Raw genomic sequence first — 25,112 nt, forward strand, 5'->3', positions numbered from 1 at the left:
TAAGGAATTGCCAACAACTTTGCGGCATCTAACCAGGATTTTTATCCAAAAAATATAAGAGAATAATACACAATGGTCATTGGGGATTTAGCCTATGAACGCAAGGTTGGTTCACCATTCTTAATTCAAACAATGCCATTTACAATATCAAGAGCCTAAGGAAGAAAATCCATATGATTATTTAAACAGATGCAGAAAAAACTGATATACATTCAACAACCATTCACAATTTTTAAAAATACTCAGTTAACTAGAAATAGAAGGGAACTTCCTCATCCTGAAGATCATCTATGAAAAAAACCCTACAGATAACTCATACTTAATGGTGAAAGACTGAATGATTTCCCCCTAAGATCAGGGGAACCCACTCTTACCATTTCTATTCAACATCATACTAGATGAATGTCCTAGCTAATGCAGTTAAGGTACAGAAAATAAAGATATATAAAACTGGAGAGGAGAAATAAAACTGTCTTTATTCACAGAGAACATAATTATCTGAGTAGAAAATTCAAAAGAATCTATAAAAAACTACTAGATCTAGTATGTGACTTTAGCAAGGATGGAAAATATAAGACCACCTTACAAAAATGAATTGTATTTTTATATACATCAGTGAACAACTGGAGGCTGAAATTTTTATAGGCACCATTTGCAACAGAACCAATAAATATGCAATACTCAGGAATCAATCTAACCAAGTATTATAAGATTTATATGTTGAAAATTACCAGAAACAAACAAACAAACAAAAAACACCAATGAGAGAAATCAAAGACATATGTAATTGGAGAGATATAGCGTTCATGGATCAGAGGACTCAGTATCATCAATATTGCAATTCTCTCCCAAATTAATTTATAGATTCAATTCATCCCCAATTCAGCATTCAAGTCAATGCTCAATAAAATCTAAGCCGGCTTCTTTTTTAGAAATTTACAAGATGATTCTAAAATTTATATGGAAAAACAATCTAGGATAACCAAGACAATTTCAAAAAAGAAAAAGCTGAAGGACTCAAACCAACTGATCTAGAGGCTTACTATAAAGGTACACTATTCAAGACAGTGTGATACTGGTAGAAAGATAAACACATAGATCAATGGAACAGAATCTGATCCATACATATACAGGCATACCCCAGAGAATATTGTGGGTTTGGTTCCAGACTAGCACAATAAAGTGAATATTGCAATAAAGTGAGTCACACAAATTTCTTGGTTTCCCAGTGCATATATAAAAGTTAAATTTACACTATACTGTAGTCTATTAAGTGTACAATAGCATTATGTCTAATAAAAACACCAATGTACATACCCTGATTAAAAGATACTTTATTTTTATTGTGAAAAAACACCAACCATCATCTGAGCCTTCAGCAAGTGGTAATCTTTTTGCTAGTGGAGGGTTTGAAATATTATGAAAATTACCAAAATGTGACACAGAGACATGGAGTGAGCAAATGCTGTTGGAAAAATGCAGCCGACAGACTTACCTGACACAGGGTTGCCACAAAACTTCAATTTGTAAAAATCGCAGTATCTGCAAAGTGCAATAAAGCAATGTACAAAAAATGAGGTAGGCTTGTATATGGTCAACTGATTTTTGATGAAGATGCCAACTTAATTCAATAGACAAAGGATAGTCTTTTTGTCTTTCAACAAATGATGCTGCAACAATGGGACATATCTATATTTTAAAAAAAGAACCTCAACCCAAACCTCACTGTATACATCTAACTTGAAATGGATCATAGACTGAAACATAAAACCTAATGCTACAAAACGTCTAGAATAAAACAGAAGTAAATCTTCATGATCCTAGGTCTGGTAATTATTTTTTATATAGGACAGAAGAAGCATGAACCATAAAAGAAAAAGTGATCAATTGAATTTCATCAAAACTTAAAACTTTTGCTCTTTAAAAGATATTAAGAAAATTTTAAAAATAAAAAGACAAGCCACAGACTGGAATTAAAAAAAAAAAAAAGGTACAGTCACTTTGAAATACAGTTTGACAATTTCTTACGAAGTTAAACACATATCATAAAACCCAGCCATCCCACTCCTTGGTATTTACTCAAGAGAAATAAAAATATATGTCTACCCAAAACCTGAACTGTAAATGATTACAACTTTATTCATAATCACTGAAAAATGTTAAACTATCCAAATGTCCATCAATTGGTGAATGGATAAACAGATTGTTGTACATTCATATAATGTAATTCTACTCAGCAATAGAATGCAGCAAACTACTGATAAATTCAATGACATGGATGACTCTCAAAAGCATTATGCTAAGCAAAATAAGCCAGATTCGAAAGGCTACATATTATTTTTTTAGTATTTAAATAATTAATTAATTTATTTGGCTGCACTGGGTCTTAGTTGCGGCATGCGGGATCTAGTTCCCTGACCAGGGATCGAGCCTAGCCCCCCTGCATCTGGAGCGTGGAGTCTTAACCACTGGACCACCAGGGAAGTCCCAAAGGCTACGTATTTTGATTTCACTTATACAAGGTTCTGGAAATGAGAAAACTATAGAGACAGAAATCAGAGCAGTGGTTGCCAGGGGTTGGCAACATAGGGAGGACACTGCTACAAAGGAGCATGAGGGAACACTTTGGGTGACAGAAAATTCTATTGCCTTGATTTCAGTGGTGGCCACAAGCTATATTAAGTTTGTCAAAATTCATAGACTTGTACATACCTAAAAAGTGTGAATTTTACTTTATGTAAAGTATATCTCAATAAACCTAAAGAAAAGCATACTATCTCAGAAATGGCCGACTATTTTAGGCAGAGATCTACATCTAATAGAACTAAAACTGCTGAGTTTTGACTGAAAGTTCAAGATCCATGATTAAAGAACAGGAAGACAAGGAGAACAAAGTTCATGACAGTGCTGTGTGTCTTTCACTGCTCATTGATATAACTATGTAAAAAAAAAGGGCTCTCGTAAGGAGATAAATGTATATATAATTTAGGACCAAAATACCCCATTTGCTATTTATTTGAAACAGATCAACTTAAAATGATAAATGGCCACTAATTGTTCTCACCAATTGCTTGAGTTTGTAGATGACTCATTCAAAGTATTGCTTAATAAGACAGGAACTTGTTCAAGTACTAATTCCCCTCACTTTACAACCGTTCTGATTTACCAGAGCAGGAAAGAAGCATTTTCATTCTGTGCAATTTCTTTCTCTTGATTAGAGTTTTGAAGAGACACGCGAGAAGCTTATCTTGGCAGCAGAGGCTGCCAGGTAGGAGAAGGTGAAGAGTTGTCCAACCTTCCCCCCACCCCCGAAGGGCCTTTCTCCCTGTATGGCAGGCAGGCTGTTCAGTGATAGTTGCAGGCAGGTGTCTAGCCATGGATAACCCAGTGAGCGTGGTCCTAGGTTGGCAGGGAGCTACAGTCAAAACAATGGTAGGAGTCTTTTAAGTAGCATTCTCAGTGCTCCAAGGGAGACCTAAAGTGAAAAATAAGACTATAGAAGACTTGTCTTCATTTCTTTACTCATCCATTCATCCAACACATATCTATTGACTGCCCATTCTGGGCCAGTCTCTGTGTTAAGGCTGAAGACACAGAGATAACTGCCTGGTGTAGAGTAGTTTACAATCTTCGGGTGGCAGGCATGGGGGTATATAAGGGGCAATAGCAGCCAACAGGTCAAAGTACACCTTAATGGAAAAGGAAGGTCAGAGTTGTGATTTACCCCTCCCTGTGTACCATCTTCCATCAGGCTTTCACAGTGCCCGGGGAGTTCACCGTGGAGACGAGACCGGCAGTCATTCCAGGTAGCAGGAACAACATATGCAAGAGAAGTGTGAGTAAGCACGATGTAGCCAGGAAACTGCACGAAATTCGGGGGCACTGAGAGCCTGATGAAAAATGGTGTGTATGGGACTGGAGAGGCAGGCATGAACCAGAAGGCTGAGGGCTTCATAAGTTGTGTCAAAGAGCTAGATGTCTGTTTGCGGGGTAGACAATGGGGAGCCTATTAGCAGGGGAGTAACAAACGAAGACTTGCATTTAGAAAGATGATTCCAAGGGCAAGTCAAGGATAGACAGAGGCAGAAAGGAGGCTCTCCTCTCTACTGAGTAGCTGAAAAGCTGGTGGTGGACCAGAAAGTTGGTGTTAATTGAAGCGGCAGAAGGAGCTCCTCCATGAACCAACCTTCAGTCATGCAGAAGAAATGACCCATTCCCCTACCCACTGCATGCCTCTAGCTAGCAATCATGATTGTTTACTTCTCTATCCCCCCTGGAGTAGCAGCTCTCTAAGGACAGGAATGGTGACAAACACACACACACAGAGACACACACACACACACACACACATGAATGCCTGGCTAAAAGTAGAAGTTGAGTAACTGTTGACTGAATGAATAAGTGAATAAATATATGAATGAATTGATAGTTTGGGGCCCAAGAAACCAGTTGAGAGCTGTTGAAAATGTTATTGATGGGTTATTTTGGGAGTTGGTAAGTTACCCATCACATGGAAAGTTGAACTAGATGTCTTTGAAAGTCTCTTCCAATGTGAAGATTTATGATTTGAGGCCACTCCCTGTGAAAGTAACAAGTGGCTGAAAAGGGGATACATGAGATTTGTTCTAAGGAAAGACAAAAAAATGATCAAATAAAAAACGTCAAGGAGTGAGTTTATAATATCAGGGAATAACAAACTAAGGCAGCTAAAAGGTGACAGATTTTTATAAAGAGAATGGAAAACACTGACTGTCATAATTAAGCTTCTGAAGGCAGGCAGTATGGTAGATCAGGCCCTGTCATCTATACAGACACCTCCATATTGGAGGGAAGGAATTGGAGGGAAGGTGCTTGGAGATGGACTCAGAAGCAAGCTCTAGGAGGAAATCCAGGTAGGCAAGAGAGCGTAATTGGCAAAGGAGAGTGGGCAGCAACAGGCAGAGGTCCAGATAGGTGGTCAATGAGCAAACATCAGGATACTCAGCAAGGAGAAAGCAGACAGAATACTATAACAGGTAAATCTGGTAAAAAGCAATTGGTCGGTGAGCATCAACAAAATCAACAATGGGTAGCAGAGTCCCAAACACAGGCATGGGTCCAGGCAGAGTTCAAGTTCCGGAGAGGCCTGGCTAAAAGAAAGCATATTTCTACCCTTGGAGCAACTGCGGTACCAACCACTATACCCAGACAAGGACTTCACAGAGGGGCCCGGGTTCTGGCATGGAAGTAAAAGGCCAGTCTTAATTACAAGGAACTAAGCAAGAGCAGCCTTAAAAAATGTAAGCACACAAAGTCAGAATGAGACTAGCAGACATGCCGATCTGCTGAGCTGGCAGCCAGAGGTTCCCAAATTCTCTCCAGCTCAGGACAGGCTGGGGCCCAAAGCCTCGTTCAGGGCTGACCTGCCCCAACTCTGTCCACTGGAGAGCAGTGAAGACATGGAAGTCAGCAGGCCCTCACAGCCCTCCCAACATCAGACAGCATGAGGCAAGGCCATGAGCAGAGAAGATCGGCAATGAAAGAGAAAGAGCGAGCCTGTCACATGGGAAGGACCAAGGAAGAGGAATATGGAATTCAGTGTATAGAGATCTCTGTTCACCCACCTCCACTTTCTCTACCTACCACCACTTCCCTAATCCAGAATACATATCTTAAAAAGCTCTATGGCTCATAGCTATTACCCAGAAATCTTTTTCCTAATGTACTGTATCATATCATACCATGAAATTGGGTGGACAGCCCATATTGCTACTCTTGTTTCCCATTCTGAACCACAAACTTACATGGTCTTGAGGGGTATAAGCAATGCTCTGACCTATCCACTCTTACTATATGGATGAAAATCTGATGACAACCGAGGGAAGTCACATAATAAAACTACCCCCGGGCTTCCCTGGTGGTGCAGTGGTTAAGAATCTGCCTGCCAATGCAAGGGACACGGGTTCGAGCCCTGGCCCGGGAAGATCCCACATGCCGCTGAGCAACTAAGCCCGTGCGCCACAACTACTGAGCCTGCACTCAAGAGCCCGCGAACCACAACTACTGAGCCCATGTGCCACAACTACTGAAGCCTGTGTGCCTAGAGCCCGTGCTCCACAACAAGAGAAGCCACCACAATGAGAAGCCCCCGCACCGCAATGAAGAGTAGCCCCCGTTCACCGCAGCTAGAGAAAGCCCGCGTGCAGCAACGAAGCCCCAATGCAGCCAAAAATAAAAACAAACAAATAAATAAATAAATTTATTAAGAAAAAAAAAAACCTACCCCCAAAACTACACAAGTAGTGGCAGAGCCTATGATAACACCCAGATGTCTCTGCTCCTTTCATGTTTGCCATCAAATCTGCTAGAGATGTCTGTTACTAGGAAGAAAAATTGAGTTAAATGCATTCATTCCTAATTTTTAACCCTTCCCACTGAGCTCACACACAGCCCAACAGAAAACCTCTTTCCATCTGCACAGACGTTCCTTGATACATGACAGAATGAAAATCCACTAGAGGCTACACAATTTAGATTATCTGACTCCAAAGCAAGAGAAAGCCTCAAGCAATACCATCTGATTATGCGATTTTGCTGCTGTGGAGAATTAATCAAATTCATCCTAGAGGTTCATCTGCTGCATGACACACTCATTCTTTGATAGCAAAACTCTTCTTTTCCTAGTACTTTCTTTTTTTAAAATAATTAATTTATTTTAATTTATTTATTTTTGGCTCGCTGGGTCTTTGTTGCTGTGCGTGGAATTTCTCTAGTTGCAGCGAGCGGGGGCTACTCTTCGTTGTGGTGCACGGGCTTCTCATTGCGGTGGCTTCTCTTGTTGCAGAGCATGTGCTCTAGCAACGTGGGCTTCAGTAGTTGTGGCACGTAGGCTCAGAAGTAGTGGCTCGCGGGCTCTAGAGCGCAGGCTCAGTAGTTGTGGCGCACAGGCTTAGCTGCTCCGTGGCATGTGGGATCTTCCCGGACCAGGGCTCGAACCCGTGTCCCCTGCATTGGCAGGCAGATTCTCAACCATTGCGCCACCAGGGAAGCCCTTCCTAGTGCTTTCTGATCTTCATCTGTTACTGTGACTAGCATTTGAAAGAATGTAAATAAGCAGGAGGTTGCTTGATCCCTAATATCTATATAATCCTTTGTATTTATACAAAAGCTGGGAAGATAGAAAGGGTCTCATTTCCACTATTACTTCTGAATATAAAATGAGTGAAAAGAGAAGGTAAGAAAGTCTAATAACTGGTAAATCATGAATAATTGAGATGCCATAACATTTGAAGAATGTGATTTAAATTATTTAACAATATTCATCAGTGGTCAAACAGAATTTTGTTGAAAAACTCAGTGTATTCAGAAAAGCTAAACAAATATACACTGTACACCAACAACTTGACCTTGACCAACTTTTGTTACCTACAAAGTATTGGCTATTCCTTAAATATGGTTTATTTCTCCAATTAATAAGAGTGGGCCTTGGGGGGAATAAAACCCTAAAATTGACCTAAAACCATGTTTTCTTTAACTCAGAGTAACATCTGTTGAATAAATAAATGAAATGAACCATATTCCTCTCCAGAATCATACACGTAGAAATATCAGTAAAAATCTGTTTTAAAAAAGACTAACTTCACAGTGAAGAAACCTGACAAATGCTACCCCAGCCAAGTGATCAAGTTAACATCATCAGTAGAAAGTCATGTTGATATTATGCATGGTGGATAAGATGTGATGAGGACAGCCCTTCACTTCTCCAGTCTTCCTCCTAAAAAGCCATAATCCACATCTTATCTTGAGAAAAACTTCAAACAAATACTAACTGAGGGATTTGCTACAAAATCCCTAACCGGTACTCCTCAAAACTGTCAACGTCATCAAAACCAAGGAAAGTTTGAGAAACTGTCACAGCCAAGAGGAGCCTAAGGAGACAGGATGACTAATTATGGTACGGTATTCTCGATGGGATCCTGGAACAGAAAAAAGGACATTAGGGACAAACTGAAGAAATGTGAATGAAGTATGGACTTTAGTTAGTAATAACATAACAATATTGGTTCATTAATTGTGACAAATGTACCATTACTAATATAAGATAATAATAAGGGAAACTGTGTAGGGCATATGTGAACTCTCTGTACCATCTTTGCAAAGTTCCTATAAATCTGAAATTATCCTAAAATGAAAAGTTTACGAAAAAAGTTTAAGACGAATTCTAAAAATAAGTACTGAATTCTTCCAGGTGCTGAACAGATACAAATATATAAGAAATATTAGACAGTAACATTAACAAATTAAGAGTATAAACCTAAATATTCTTTGACTTTTTTGGGGGGGCATATCTCTCAAATTGAGGGAGTCCTCTTAGACCTTATTAGCCAGAACTTGGATTAATAAATGTACGCAGCTAACGGACTTCCCTGGTGGCACAGTGGTTAAGGATCCGCCTGCCAATGCAGGGGACACGGGTCCGAGCCCTGGTCCGGGAAGATCCCACATGCTGTGGAGCAACTAAGCCCGTACACCACAACTACTGAGCCTGCGCTCTAGAGCCCGTGAGCCACAACTACTGAGCCCACGTGCCACAACTACTGAAGCCGGTGCGCCTAGAGCCCGTGCTCCACAACAAGAGAAGCCACCGCAATGAGAAGCCCACACACCTCAACGAAGAGCAGCCCCCGCTCGCTACAACTAGAGAAAAGCCCGTGCGCAGCAACAAAGACCCAACATAGCCATAAATAAATAAATAAATAAATGTGCGCAGCTAAAAAATCCCCCAATTTTTTCTATTTGCCTTATGATAGATGTATTATCTTAAGTTATTTATATATCTAATTATAATGAGGCATGTTGCTTGCTATTTTCCCTACTGAGGAGTCAACCTAGAATCCAAAACTACTAATAATATACTAAAGGTTAACTTCACCAAAAAGTTTATTGTTTACTTTCTGTGTGCCTTTCAATCTTTCTGAGAAGTGCTTTAAGTGTATTTTAGGAGCCAAGAACATGAATTAGGGATGCGGTGAGGAAGAGTAAGTGGGGCTGCTGGAGACAATGTTCCCGTGGAGCTGACCCTGGTCATCAGTCTCTGAGCAAGTACTGTCACTTGTTTTAATTCCTTCTCCCTCATTCTTTGCTCCCTTTAAATCTGGTGATTTCTAGGAATGAACCTTCTTTATGACATATGCTGTATATTATTTGGTTTGAAGAAGCCTTGAGTTTGTGAAGTAAAGCGATGTTCTTTTTCAAAGCTCTCAGTTCTTAAAATATCAGAACTTGCAAAAAGCACATGCAGGGTTGTTATTATCCCTTCAGATCAATAGCTCAGTCACTGCTATGAGATATTAAAAAAGGAGTTAGGAAGACAAGCAAATCTTTTGGGCTGCATCTATTCTGGCAAAAGAAGCACAGTAGAGAGGCACTGACATATTAAAAACCATTTTAGCAAGTGAGTTCTTGCCAAGCAAAAGAAAATCCTGGGCCACTCTATCTACCCAAATGTTTTCATAGAGGTTTTAGCTAGCAGGCAATTAAATTCTAGGAGCAGCTACAGGCAAACAGAGGCTTGGAGGCTAAGGAATGAGAGTATATGTGGGCAACAGCTAGACACAGGAGCATTTGCAAAACCACGTTAGGTTCCCCTAACTTCCCCAGAACAAATATTCACTTTAATTTCAAATCCCTTCATCAGCTGAAATATACTTCACAATTTAAATAAGCATTTGAGGTCGGGGAGGGAGGAAGGCGGCAAGATGGTGTTGGAAAGCACTATGGTTTGCGTGGACAACAGTGAGTATATGCGGAATGGGGACTTCTTACCCACCCGGCTACAGGCCCAACAAGACACCGTAAACATAGTCTGTCACTCCGAGACCCTCAGCAACCCTGAGAACAACGTGGGCCTCATCACCCTGGCCAATGACTGTGAAGTGCGGACCACACTCACCCCTGACACCGGCCGCATCCTCTCTAAGCTCCACACTGTCCAACCCAAGGGCAAGATCACCTTCTGCACTGGCATCTGCGTGGCCCATCTGGCCCTGAAGCACCCACAGGGCAAGAATCACAAGATGCAAATCACTGCCTTTGTGGGAAGCCCCGTGGAGGACAGTGAGAAGAATCTGGTGAAACTGGCTAAACGCCTCAAGAAGGAGAAAGTAAATGCTGACATTATCAATTTTGGGGAAGAGGAGGTGAACACAGCAAAGCTGACCGCCTTTGTAAACACACTGAATGGCAAAGATGGAACCGGTTCTCATCTGGTGACAGTGCCTCCTGGGCCCAGCTTGGCTGATGCCCTCATCAGTTCTCCGATTCTGGCTGGGGAAGACGGCGCCATGCTGGGTCTTGGTGCCAGTGACTTTGAATTTGGCGTGGACCCCAGTGCTGATCCTGAGCTGGTCCTGGCCCTGCGAGTCTCTGTGGAAGAGCAGTGGCAGCCGCAGGAGGAGGAGGCGCGGTGGGCAGCTGCTGCTTCTGCCGCTGAGGTGGGAATTGCTACGACTGGGACTGAAGACTCGGACGATGCCCTGCTGAAGATGACCATCAGCCAGCAGGAGTTTGGCCGCACTGGGCTCCCTGACCTAAGCAGTATGACTGAGGAAGAACAGAATGCTTATGCCATGCAGATGTCCCTCCAGGGCGCAGAATCTGGCCAGGAAGAATCAGCTGACATTGATGCCAGTTCAGCCATGGACACATCTGAGCCCGCCAAGGAGGAGGATGATTGTGACGTGATGCAGGACCCCGAGTTCCTTCAGAGTGTCCTGGAGAACCTTCCAGGTGTGGATCCCAACAATGAGGCCATCTGAAATGCCATGGGCTCCCTGGCCTCCCAGGCCACCAAGGATGGCAAGAAGGGCAAGAAGGACAAGGAGGAGGAGGACAAGAAGTGAGACTGGAGGGAAAAGGGGGCTGAGCCTGTTCAGGGGGCCGAGTAGGGCGGGGTGGGATATAGGGTTAGATGTGCTGTCTGTAACCACTGCAACCGAAATAAAGCTTGGCAACTTTTTTTCTTAAAATAAATAAATAAATAAATAAGCATTTGAAACATGTCAACTGCATATACCTGTCTCCTGATTAAAGTAAAACTTAAAAGGGGACACCAAAAAATAATGGAGAAGGCCCCGCTCAGCGAGAAAGATGTTATCTGGAATCTCATATTTAAAAAACAAACTCTTGGGACCTCCCTGGCAGTCCAGTGGTTAAGACTCTGCACTCCCAATGCAGGGGGCATGGGTTCGATCCCTGGTCAGGGAACTAAAATCCCGCATGCCACATGGTAGCAAAAAAACAAAAAACCCACAACTCTTGGGCTACACTTAGTGACTTGTTTCCAAAGAGTACAGTATGGAAAAGAGGAAAAACAGCAGCTTTAAAGTGGAGGAATCAGGTAAACACTACTTTAGACAGGTGATCAAGGTCAATGCCAACCATGATAAGTCATGTTAATAATTTGTACTCTTTACACCTGAAACTAACACAACATTGTAAATCGACTATACTTCAATAAAAACATTTTTTTTAAATGTACTCTTGATATGGTGTAATGAAAATGGCATTTCACCTCACCAGTCTTCCTCTCAAAACTCAATAAGCGCCAGTCTAATCATAAGAAAAATGGACAAATCCCAATTGAGGGACATTCTATAAAATATGCGACTAGTATTCCTCAAAACTGTCAATGTCATCTAAACCAAAGAAAGTCTGAGAAACTGTCACAGCCAAGAGGAATCTAATGAGATATAACTAAATGTGATGTGGTATCCTGGCTAGGATCCTATAACAGGAAAATGACATTAATGGAAAACTGAGAAAATCTGAATAATTAAGTATGGATTTTAGTTAATAATAATGTATCAATATTGGTTCATCAATTGTGACAAATGTACATTACTAGCATGAGATGTTAATAATATAGGAAACTGCACGTGGGGTGTGAAAACTCTGTACCATGTACGCAACTTTTCTGTAAATCTAAAACTATTCTAAAATTTAAAGTTTTTAAAAACATTGAAAAAAATCTTTTGTTGGTTATCTCCCTTCTCCATTCAAATCCTGTGCTTCTAACCAAATATTACAAAGAGAATCAATGAGCCTTGGGCATCTGTTATATGAGAAAGAAACCTGCAATTAACTTCCTATGGATCACTTACTAGTCACCAGGTGGGAATGGTTTGTCAACAGTGTCCTTGAGTCAAACATGGTGCAAATTTAAAGTCAATGGCAAAATCGGGGATGAGTGACCTTTAACAATGCAGTCAATCCATCAGCAAAAGTTTGATGATGTAGCACAGCCCTGAAATCTAAACACAGCCAAGAATATGCACATCTAAACCTTGCTAATACTTCAAAATGCATTAGATATAAATCTAGAAACTATGACAACCTAAGCTTTAGCAAAAATCATTTTGACCCTGTATAATAAACATTAAAAAATTAATGGGACTTCCCTGGCAGTCCAGTGGTTAAGACTCCTCACTTCCACTGCAGGGGGCATGGGTTTGATCCCTGGTCCGGGAACTAAAATCCCACATGCCACGCAGTGCGGCCAAAAAAAAATTAAAAGCAAAGCACTCCAACACTAGAATCATGGGCATTATCAGTTTTACAAGCATTTCCTGGAATCAGATGGCACTAGATAAAAGTTAGATTCAGAGGGGGGAAGGTTGAAAAATATTATGGAATTTCTAAAGTCCAGGTTTGGGTTGATTGATCAAGCAGACCTTGTTTACATTTCAGTTGATATCTGAAGACAATTGATAAAATGGGGGTGGGGGAGGGTGGCAGCTGAAAAGTAGTTTACTACCACCCACTGTTGATTAGAAACAATGTACCTAATTTCAAAAGTAGGTTTAAGTTGCACTTCATATTTTACTTAGTCAGACAGAGTCAACCTTCAGTCAGTATTTTTTGTTTGTTTGTTTGTTTTTTTGTTTTTTTTTCAATCAGTATTTTTATAGAACCCTGGTTATCAAACATTATTCTGTATCAGCATCACCTGGAGGGTGTGTTACACCAGATTGTCAGGCCCCACCTGCAGTTTCTGATACAGTAGGTCTGAATCAGAAGCCTGGGCATTGCATTTCTAACAGCTCCCAGGTGATGCTGATACTTGTCTTTTATAAACATTCCAACAACTTTAAAAAACCTATGATCAAATGTAAGCACCTCAATAAAATCTAAAACCAAATTTAAATAATTTGGGAATTTTCTGCCCTTTTTCTTTAGCAACAAATATTTCTTAAGAATTTATTCCAGTACTCGGCACTATACCAGACACTGGCCCTGGGCACAGAGCACTAAGTAAAAGCACACGTGCCCTTTTAAATTTTGTTCTAGGGGGAAGGCAGCTAATAACTAGCTCCAAGATTCATTATTAATTACAGTTGCAGAAAGACCTAAGTAAGAGAAGTACAAGGTGCTATGAGACCCCATTGAGATTGGGTGGTCTGACCGCAGCGGGGGGTCGGAAGGTTTCCTTAAGGATGCTTGAGTTTAGTACTGAAGGAATAGAAACGGGGCCCTTGGGGAAGGATTCCACACAGTGGGAGCAGTGTTGGGGAGGAGGGCAAGCCCTGAGGGAAGGCCAATGTGACTGCAGTGTACAAGGTGAGGGGCAAAGGTCAGAGATGTTATTGCACAGGCAGGCAGAGCCTGGTGTGCACAATAAGGAGTTGAAATCTTACTCTGTGAAGGGAACCACTAGGGATTCTTAGCATGAAACTGACTTAAACTAATGCTATGTTTTTAAAAAATCGGTCTAGCTGCTTCGCAGAGATGGATTAAGCTTGGCAAGACTGGATCCCAAAAATATTCAGGAGGCATAATCTTTGGAAGACTGGGTAAGCTGGAGGGAGAGGAGAAAAGATTCAAGGGTAACTTCCAAGACTATAAAATGCTATGAACTGATTAGCAGTGCTTTTCCAGTCTGACTTGAGTTTTTCTCTGTGGTGTAGCATGACAGGCAAAAAATGTATTTTATCCGTGCCTAGAAAAGGACTGGACTCACAAAAATACTTAAAATAGTAGGATAACAGATGAAATGCTTCCCTTTTCCAAGAAGAGAAAATTCCTTTTGAGAGCATTATATATTAAGCTCAAAGTTAACCTTACTGTCTCCTTTCATGATTGTGGAAGCAAAGACTGACAGGGTTACTCATTCTGTAGTCTGTGAACTACAAGAGCATTTTATTTTTACCTTTCTCATGGCATTTATCACTTCCTGCCTTGTATTTTCATTATGTATCTGTGTATCTTATCTCCTTTCCTAAACTGTAAGTTCTCTAATGAAAGATAATGATTACTAACATAGAAATAAACCCGAGACAATCTATCTACCCACATCTAGGGGTGTTGTAGGTGGGAAGGGCATTAGAGTAAAAACAGGCAGAAAATCCTTTTCTTTTGTCTCATTAACCAAACGGGTTGTTATTAAAAAAAAAAAAAGTGATGCAGAAGTAGGAAAAGGTGCTTATTATGTATTTTACATTGACATATAACTTAAAGCAGCACTCGAATATAATTAAAGAAAATAATGAAGTGTTGGAAACTACTGCTTTCTCTAACTGGAAGGGCAACTAAGCAAGATTTTGGATGACCAAGCGTGAACATGAAAATACTTCCATTCTTTTTATGTCACCACATCCTTAAAACTGCACTGACAATGGCTGACTGAAATTAACCAGAGTTCTACAGCAGACTCAAATCATCAATAATTTCTACACTTAGAAAAAAATCACCCTGTCACCCCCCAAACCCTATAAAACCAGTATGTGCAACACACTCTGAACTGAGTGTTGCAGAGGGATCTTAGTCCCTCCTTTCTTCGGGAGCTAAGTTTACTGTCTATCAAAGAGCCAAGAAAAAATCTCTCAGACAGATGCCTCAGTCCAGGTCCTAGCATGGTAATTCACCAATTCATTGTTTAAGGCTTTCTTGTACTGCTTGCTCTAAATTAAACTGTAGTATAATGGTGCCTTTTCCACTAACCTGAATACTTTCAGATAAGGTCTAAGATTCAGGCATGTAAAAGCCTACCCTGGGGGCTTCCCTGGTGGCGCAGTGGTTGGGAGTCTGCCTGCCAATGCAGGGGACACGGGTTCGAGCCCTGGTCTGGGAAGATCCCACATGCCGCGGAGCGACTCGGCCCGTGAGCCACAATTACTGAGCCTGCGCGTCTGGAGCCTGTGCTCCGCAACAAGAGAGGCCGTGATAGTGAGAAGCCCGTGCACCGCGATGAAGAGATGGCCCCCACTTGCCCTTGCACAGAAACGAAGACCCAACACAGCCATAAATAAATAAATAAATAAATAATAAAAAAAAAAAAAAAAAAAAAAAAGCCTACCCTGGGTTATGGTAACCTCAGAACAACTCAGAATGGTATTTCTTGCTCACAGACTACATTCAGAGCTTTATTGAAATGGCACCTTGCCAATGAAGCCTTCCTTTGTTGCTCTATTGAAAAATTGCAACCGCTACCACCTGATACTTCCTAACTTCCTTCCCTGCTTTCTTTTCCCTTTACCACTCATCACTAGCATACAAGATATTACAATTATTTATCTTGTTTATTGTCTGTCTCCCTGTCTACTGGTTGTCCCCCCAAATTTGTTCTTCCTTTCTTCCTGAGCACCTGGCTTTCCAGCTAGAAACTGCATTTTTCTATCTCCCTTATGGCTAGGGAGGACTACGTGACTAAGATTTCGCCAAAGGTATATGTGTAATAGTGATGTGTGAAACTTCCTGGTCATTTTCCTAAAGAAGCTTGCCCTGGACCCCTCTTTCCCTCTAGCTGGCTGGAACCTGAAAACCAAATGCTGAGGAAGGCAGAACTGCCCCACTAGCCTGGGACCCTAGATGATCTCATGGAATAGAAGCTGCCTCCTTGCCCTGGGCTATTACAGGCCAGAAAGACAAAGATCTACCTTTCGCTGGCCATTGTATTTTGGAGCTCTCAGCTTATCCTTTACCCTAACAATACCCTCCCCCATTAAAATGTAAGGTCCATGGGGGCAGAGATATTAATCTGTTTTGCTCACCAGTGCATCCCTAGCAAGTAGAAGTGCCTGACACAGGGTACGGTACTTAATATTTGTGAATTGATTAAATAGACAACTTCATTATTATCACTTCCACATCTTCAAACCACCTTCACGGCTTCAAGAAGTTCGGATTACAAGATCCAAATTGCTCCTAAGACAGCGCCCCAGAAGTTCCTATACTCCATTCATTGCCATCTTCCCCCTCCTCCACTGAGTGTGCCCTTCAGCCCCACTAGCCTCCTTTTCAGTTTCCCAACGTGCCTGGCTCTTGCCCAACTCAGGGCCTTTGAACAAGCTGGTTCCAGTATCTACTCCCAAACCCCTCTGCAGAAGTAGCCCCTCCTTCCTGCAGTTATCTGCTTATATGCCATCTCCTCTGACAGAGCTTGCTGGCTACCCTATCAAAAACAGACCTTATTTCTGTTATCTCTGTTTCTAATTCATTTTATTCAAAACTTTTGAAAGTGAGTAATTATAATATTTGTTGCCTTATTTTCTTTTTAAATTTTTATTTATTTATTTATTTATTTTTTGGGCTGCTTTGGGTCTTCGTTGCTGTGCATGGGCTTTCTCTAGTTGCAGCGAGCGGAGGCTTCTCTTGATGCAGAGATGGGCTCTAGGCGCGTGGGCTTCAGTAGCTGTGGCTCGTGGGCTCTAGAGCGCAGGCTCAGTAGTTGTGGCGCACGGGCTTAGCTGCTCCACAGCATGTGGGATCTTCCCAGACCAGGGATCGAACCCACGTCCCCTGCATTGGCAGGCGGATTCTTAACCACTGCGCCACCAGGGAAGTCCCTGTTGCCTTATTTTTAAACTGTAAATTAGATTATAAGTTCCATAAGGACACGAACCACTTCTGTTTTTATTTACTACACTATCCTCTTTGCTTAGCATAGTGCCTGGCCGGTCATAAGAGGTCAAAAGGTGCTGAGTGTTTATTTTTAAATATTTTGAAGTAGACATGAGTTAAAGCATACGTAGCTCTCCCATAAATGTAGTCTTCAAATGTCCTTGACTACCAACCTGACAATAATGTAAGCTTCTACTTATGGGGATATAAACCAATGCATATTTCGGTATGCTTTTAATTGTTTTCCTAGACGACCTGGTGGAATTTGAATGACTCCTATTGGTATGATGGACCAAGGGCAACTTTTACAAGGATGTCTCAAATGCAGGTTCATATGGGCATATACAATTCAAAATAAATGATGATTATGTTTTGGGGGCATGCCAACTGGCCTCCCAGGACCTCAAACCCAAAGATCAAAGATTCTTTCATCTCTAAGGTCAAGGTTTCAGTTCATCAATTTGCTTCTGGATTATGTAATCTGAGGTGGCCCTCTAGAACTGTGTGGGCACCAGCCAAACTGGGTACTCCAGAACACTCTGGAGGTATTCAGTAATTTAGACTTTTTAAAATGCTGTTTATAAAAAATGCTGTTTCCTTCGGCATCTTATCTGTGGTGGTGGATATACAAACATACACATGGGATAAAACTGCATAGAAATAAATACACACACACACACACACACACACACAAATGAGTACAAGTATACCTGGAGAAATCTGAATAAGATCAGTGGATGTTATCAATGTCAGTACCCTGGTTGTGACGTTATACTACAGTTTTGCAAGATGTTACCATAAACTGGGTAAAGGGTACACGGGATCTCTATTATTTCTTACAACTGCATTATCTCAATAAATTTCAATTAAAAAGTGCTGCTTCAACACAGAAACTAGGATGTTGCAGGATTCAACTGGTTATTTTCTGAAGAAAACAGGAAGGAAGAGGCTGGGGAAATGAGAGAAAGAGAAGTAAAGTAGGAGAGAATATAAAACCTCACAGTGGGAGAGATTACTAAAAGAACAGTGCAATCTCTGAAAATATACGCACATATCCTGTCTTCTTCAGGTCACAGCGTCAAAGAATAAAAGGTTGTTACAGAACACCCAGTTCAACTGCATTTTAAAGTTCTGAAAAATGAGGCTCAAAAAATAATTTGCCAAATTTTAAAACTTTTAGAAAAAATAATAAGGAGACTACTTTTCCAACTTTGGCATAGGGAAGGATTGCTTAATCAAGACACATAAAGCAGTAACCATAAAGAAAGAAACCAAAAAATTTGACTACATTAAAGTTAAGAACTTCTTTATCAAAAGACATATATAAATATATGCGAAGCCACAAATTAAGTTATTTGCAAAAAATATAACCAACAAAGGATTCATCTCCTGAATATGAAAAGGACTCATAATTATAAATCAGTATGAGAAAGATAAACCAACAGAAAACAGTTAAAAGACATGAACAAGTATTTCACAGGGGAAACATAAATGGCCCAAAAACGTATGCAAAGATGTTTAACCTCATTAGTAATCAGAGAACCAACAAAATGTAAGAAGTCAATATCAAGGGCAAGTATATGAAGCAACGAGAACTCATACATTGCTAGTGGGAGTGCATACTGGTAAAACCACTTTGGAGAACAATTTAATCTCTTCTTGTAAAGTTGCACATTTCAAGAGTTATTATGTGTATTTGTTTTCCTATACATATGCTTGAGTGTGTGTTTGTATATGTATATGTGTATCCTACACGCACTGGGGGGGAACCCCTTTTATAAATATACACTAAAAGACACATTTTCTGGTCATACAGAAAAAAAAAAAAAAAACCCTGCAAATAACCTATAGGTTCATTGACAGAAGAATGGGTAAATTCTAGTATATTCCCAAAGTAAAATATTATTCAGCAGTGACAATGAATCAACTATAGCTACATAAAACCTTATGAAGAATCTTAGCAATTTAATATTGAGTAAGAAAAAAAAACCGGTATACTATTTCTATAAGCTCAAGAAAACTAAATAATATATTATCTAAATTTGCATATATATGTGTTAAAAGTATTTTTGAAAGCAACAGAATGATTCACAGAAATAAGGTTAATAGTTACAGGGTTGGGGGGAGGCAGGGGGATGAGATAAGAAAGGAGCACACAGGTAGAATTATATTGGTAATGGTTTAATTCTGAAGTTGGGGTGCAAGTATGTGAGTGGTCATTTTATTATTATGCATATATTTAACACGTGTCCTTCTATATGCACTGAATATTACACTTGTAAAAGACAATGTATTTAAAAACGAAGTGATTTTCCTAAGGCTACAGTGCTGGTTAGTGGAGGCACCATAACAGAGAAGTTTCCAGCCCCATACCTCAAAAAACTTCCACAATGCTAGGTATATATTAGGAACAAAAGAGACATTTGTTGATGCAACATGAATTTCATGACTATGTAAAATATTAATTCCAAACATGGATTCTATAAATCCATTAGTATGTCTTTTGGTTTGATTTCATTTTGATTAAACTGCCTTCATTAGTATGTTTGATAAGTAGTATGTCTAAATTTGCACAACAATATTTTAATTACACTGCTTCACATTTTAAAACACGGATATATATTCTACTGACACTTTTCATCAAACTGGTTCTCAAATATGTACATGTGAATTGTCTTCTTATTGCCCCTACTGTGTCCTAGCAGCTGTGACTCAGCCAATCCAAGTGCTGCCTCTCTATCTACCATTGTGCAGCTAACTGTGTTCAGGAGTAGAGATGAGTAAGAGTGTCTTTGGGAATTAACGTCAGGTGGCCACTGGCAAAGACAGTGGTGCTGCTCCCCAGGAAGCCTGCCTATCATATTTCAGTACCACCAAAAATGCTCTCCTCCATTAGAGCTGTTAGCTAAGAGGTTAATATAATCAGAGTTAAGTTCACTTCTAGAACATAGTACTAACAAAGGCATGCGTCTACATTTGATCCCCCAATCACTCAGGTCAGTATAAAACGAAAAGCACAACCACTTTTAAAAGCCCATGAAAGTCTGTCGTTATTTCCATCCAAAGTACAGACAATTTAGTTCACACTCATTACTGTTAAAGAAGAAATGAAATTTGGGGCAGAGTATAGTCAAATGAGCAACCAAGAGATGGAGACCTCCCTCCCTTCCTCCCTCCTTACAAAAAAAAAAAAGAGAGAGAGAGAGATGAAGACCCAACGAGTAACAGAGATAAACAACCCAATAGAAAATAGTCAAAAATCAAGTATACTCCAATAAAAATTAATTTAAAAAAAGAAAAGAAAATAGTCAAAAAATTCCACTGCTAGACTATGAAGCCTAAACATTTATACGACATTATAAAGCTGGGAGAGAACTTAAATACTGATGACCCAGGAGCCCTCGCAGTTCAAAGAGGAAACTGAGGACATACATTACAGAGCTGAGCCTGGAATTCCTATTTCTGAACTCCCATTCACTGAATAATCTTGGACAAGCCATTTGCCCTCTTTCTGTCCATTTCTTCAGCTGTAAAATGAAGAGGCTGGACAACTAAAAGGTCTCTAAGATCTTTTACCAGTTCCAGGACTTCAGTGAGCCTTACAGACCAAGTAGCAGTCGAAGCCCTTCATTTTACAGATGGTAAGGCTAGCAGACTACAGTTACTTATGGTAAAGTCTCCCATTCCTGGTCTATACACACTTTAGACTTGTTCATTCATCTTCACATGATCCTAGGACATAAGTGTGATGGTTAATTTTATGTGGCATCTTGACTGTGCCACATACTGCCCAGATATTTGGTCAGACATTCTGGGTTTGTCTGTGAGGGTATTCCTGGATGAGATTAACATCTGAATTGGTAAACAGAGTAAAAAAAATTGCCCTCCATAATGTGAGTGGACCTCATTCAACCAGTTGAAGGCCTAAATAAAACAAAAAGACCGAGACTTCCCTGGTGGTGCAGTGGTTAAGAATCCGCCTGCCAATGCAGGGGACACAGGTTCGATCCCTGGTCAGGGAAGATCCCACATGCCGCGGAGCAACTAAGCCCGTGCGCCACAACTACTGAGCCTGCGCTCTAGAGCCCACGCGCCTAGAACCCGTGCTCTGCAACAAAGAAGCCACTGCAATGAGAAGCCTGCACACTGCAACAAAGAGTAGTCCCTGCTTGACGCAACTAGAGAAAGCCCACACACAGCAACGAGGACCCAACGCAGCCAAAAAAGGAAGGAAGGAAGAAAGGAAGAAGAAAGAAAGGCTGACCTTCCTCGGAGTAAGAGGCAACTCCTCCTGCCTAATGGCCTTTAAGCTGGGACACTGGTTTAACTGGCCTTGGGACTTGAACTGAAGCACTGGCTCCTCCTGGGTATCAAGCCTAACGCTAGCCTTTGGACTGGAACTTACACCATCAGCTCTCCAGGTTCTCTGGCCTTCCCATTCAGACTGGAACTTCACCATTGGTCTCCTGGTCTCCAGCTTGCTGACTCCAGGTCTTGGGACTTCTCAGCCTCCATAATCATGTGAGCCAATTCCTTGTAAGCCTTGTAAGCCAATTCCTTGTAAGTTTCTTTATATGTGTATGTATGTGTGTGTGTGTGTGTGTAAATATGTGTACACATATATATATATGAAGAAGTTTATTTAAATATTTACATGTAAATAATATTAACGGGGCTTCCCTGGTGGTGCAGTGGTTGAGAACACGGGTTCAAGCCCTGGTCTGGGAAGATCCCACATGCTGTGGAGCAACTAAGCCCGTGCGCCACAACTATTGAGCCTCAGCTCTAGAGCCCGCGAGCCACAACTACTGAGCCCGTGTGCCACAACTACTGAAGCCTGCATGCCTAGAGCCCCTGCTCTACAACAAGGGAAGCCACCGCAATGAGAAGCCTGCGCACCACTACGAAGAGTAGCCCAAGCTCGCCGCAACTAGAGAAAGCCCGCGCACAGCAACAAAGACCCAATACAGCCAAAAATAAATAAATTAAATAAATTAATTAAAAATAAAAATAAATAAATAAATAATATTAACCATTAGTAGTTGTGGCGCATGGGCTTAGTTGCTCCCGGCATGTGGGATCTTCCTGGACCAGGGCTCGAACCCATGTCCCCTGCATTGGCAGGTGGATTCTTAACCACTGCACCACCAGGGAAGTCCCTACATGTAAGTAATATTAAAATAATAAATATATAGGTATTTACACACACACAAAGACCCTGTTGGTTGTTTCTTTGGAGAACGCTGACTAATAAAATAAGCAAATGTGTATAATGAACTAATGCTTATAAAGCACTTAAAACAGTGTCAGGAATTCACTACTCTGGTTTTAGCTGTTATCATAATGGTAAGAAGGCAAAGACAATTTACAACTAAAACAATTCCATAAACCTGCAGAATATCAATGGAGTCATAGATCAGTAATTCAAGGCCCTGAATGGAATAGTTATTTCTGTACACAGCCTAACAGAACACAAATGCTTACACTGAAGGTAAAACGAAAAAATAAAAAGATAAAAAAGAAAACTCATTTTGAATTTTGATCCATATAAAATAAAAAGATTATTTCCATCCTCATGTATTAAGGGCTTAAATGAGACCCTTACCACTATCATTTCTGACTATCTGGTACCCAGCAAAACTGCAATAAACTCACAAAAACAGTAACATTAGAAGTACTTACACCTCTATATAACCATTTTTTAAATTTAAAAAACAAGTATTTGTAAAATAGCTAGACTAAAAAGTTATCAAGAAGACTTATAAAATGAAACAAACACTTTAATCAGTAAATATGTCATTTCTTATTTATAGTGAAGTATTTTTATTGTATTTATTATTATTATTTTGGCCGCAGCGCAGGGCTCGTGGGATCTTAGTTCCCTGACCAGGGATTGAACCTGGGCCCTGGCAGTGAAAGCGTCGAGTCCTAACCATTGGACCACCAGGGAATTCCCGAAGTGAGTACTTTTAAAGTATAACAGCAAACTTCAAGAAAGTCAATGTTGTAAATGTGTGTACAACAGTGATGCTCATAAATATAAAGTTATTCATTAAGTATATCAGAGACCATTAAATACTTAAAAATATAATGAAAAAGAGATATTATATTGTATATATTCAAAACACAGCATGCTAGAGGAAATGACTTCATTTCTAAAATATGAGTAGAGATTTTTTTTTTTAACTGAACACAACAGTGATGTCTAAAGACTGGACAATTTGATCTCTCAGTCAAGCTCTCAAACTCTATGATTATAAATGGGAAATAAGATTAAAAATACAGATAGGAATCAAATTTCATTCAGTCAGCAAATATTTATTGAGCATATACTACATGTCAGGCACTGAAGCATTAGCGATAAGCAATAAGCAAAAATGGTTCTTACCTTCATGGAATTTACTACATAGGGGAAAGCGTGATACTATGTAAGTAGCAAAAAAATATAATATGCTAATGTAAAGTCAACTGTGATAAAGAATATAAAAGAAAGGTTCATAGTGCTATGAGAACCTGGGAACCTGGCATTGTCTGAGGGAAGGACACGGGACAGCTTCCTTGGGGAAGTGATAATTAAGCCGAGCCCTGAGAGATGAGTAAGAGTTCAGGCAACTGACTAAAACAGAGAAGTTTACCAGACAAGGGAAATGGTATATACAAAGGTCCTTTGGCAGATGTAAGGTAAAAGTGAGGAAGACATTTTGCAGTAACAGAAAAATCCATCCTAAAATCCACAAAGAATCTCAAGGGATCCTGGATAGCCAAAACAATCTTGAAAAAGAACAAAGTTGGAGGCCTCATACTTTCTGACTTCAACTTATTACAAAACTATGGTAATCAAAACAGCGCAGTACTGGCATAAAGACATATAGACTTCTACTGAGTCATAAAAAGGAATGAAGTACTAACACATGCTATGACACGGATAAACCCTGAAAACATGCTAAATGAAATAAGTCAATCACAAAAGAGCACATATTGCATATAGAGTCGATTTACATGAAAGGCCCAGAATAGGCAAACCCACAGATCTGCAGATTGGTGGTTGCCAGGGGCTGAGGAGAAGGATTGGGACTAACAGCTAATAGGTACAGGGCTTCTTTTTGGGGTGATGCAAATATCCTGGAATTAGACTGTGGTGATGGTTGCACAACATAATGAATATACTAAAAACCACTTACCTGTAAACTTTAAAATGGCAAATTTTTTGTCATGTGAATTTTATCTCAATTTTAAAAAGTGAAAGAAAAAAAAGTGAGGAAGAGTGCAAGCTGACACTGGTCAGGTCTTTATCCAGAGAGTACTGGAAAGTCACTGAAGGCTTTCAGATATGAATCTGTAAAAGATCCCTCTGATGCTGTGTGGAGGACGGATTGGAGCATGCAGGAGTAGATGAGATCATCTATTGCAAGGGTCCGCATAAGTGATAGTGGTAGTTTGGACTTGGATGGTGGTAGGGAAAGCAGAGAAGTGGATGGATTTGAGAGCTCTTTCAGAAACAGAACCTACTGGATTTCCTGAGATTAGATGTAGGAGATAAAGGGAAAGGGGCTATTAAGGATGACTGCTAGGTTTCTAGCTTGAGCTACTGGGTAGAGGATGGTGCCATTTATTCAAAGACAGAAGACTGGAGGGGGAACAAATATGAAAGAGAAGGGATGCTGATGACTTGCACTAGAGTGGCAGTCATGATGATAAAGCAAAGTGGCATCAACAGCTTGTGGTGATGAATTGGTTATGTGGGAATAAGACACAATTCATGTTCTGGTAAGGCACAATGAAGGTCAAGTCTGAATGTCTATTAAGAGCCATGTTGTTTAGTGACAGTGAAACAGAAGTGTTACTATAAGGAATGTGCTCCTGGACAAAGGCCTGATCCCCGGCTTTTTACAATGACCACCAGTACTCAAGATAATAAACTACCGCATTGTCCCCATGTAGTAAAAGTTTCTGACAGTGTGCACTTATTATGTAAGCAGGACAACTAAATAACCAGTCATATGATATTATATGAAACAGGGTCATGAAATATTACCCCAAATGTTTATTCCATCCCAGTTCCTGTATCGAAATCAGAAGACTGAGGACCGCCACCACTGGAATTAGGATTTCAGAAAAGAGTGTCTACTGGGAGATTCCTACAGCTATTACTGTGGAAATGAAAGCCACCTTATGTCTGCTTTCAGTGCTCCCTGTCTAAAAGTCTAAATTTCACCACAGCAAACATAAGCCATTGA

At 40.4% G+C, this 25,112-nt stretch overlaps 2 protein-coding genes across 3 annotated transcripts in view; one reads left to right on the forward strand and one right to left on the reverse strand.

The window, feature by feature from the left end:
* Positions 1–25,112, reverse strand: part of ATP11C (ATPase phospholipid transporting 11C) — a 172,053-nt gene that overhangs the window by 135,524 nt on the left and 11,417 nt on the right. The gene's annotated exons all lie outside the window — the stretch shown is intronic.
* Positions 9,738–10,838, forward strand: LOC103019930 (26S proteasome non-ATPase regulatory subunit 4-like). Its single transcript, XM_057538292.1, has one exon. It carries the CDS (start codon positions 9,738–9,740, stop codon positions 10,794–10,796), a length of 1,059 nt encoding a protein of 352 aa, XP_057394275.1. The 3' UTR covers positions 10,797–10,838.

The sequence above is a fragment of the Balaenoptera acutorostrata genome, chromosome X, assembly GCF_949987535.1.
Source record: "Balaenoptera acutorostrata chromosome X, mBalAcu1.1, whole genome shotgun sequence".
NCBI classification, from domain to species: domain Eukaryota; kingdom Metazoa; phylum Chordata; class Mammalia; order Artiodactyla; family Balaenopteridae; genus Balaenoptera; species Balaenoptera acutorostrata.

What these genes read in the sequence shown, in the direction of transcription:
- LOC103019930 (XM_057538292.1), top strand. Translation starts at nt 9,738, where the DNA reads ATGGTGTTGGAAAGCACTATGGTTTGCGTGGACAACAGTGAGTATATG.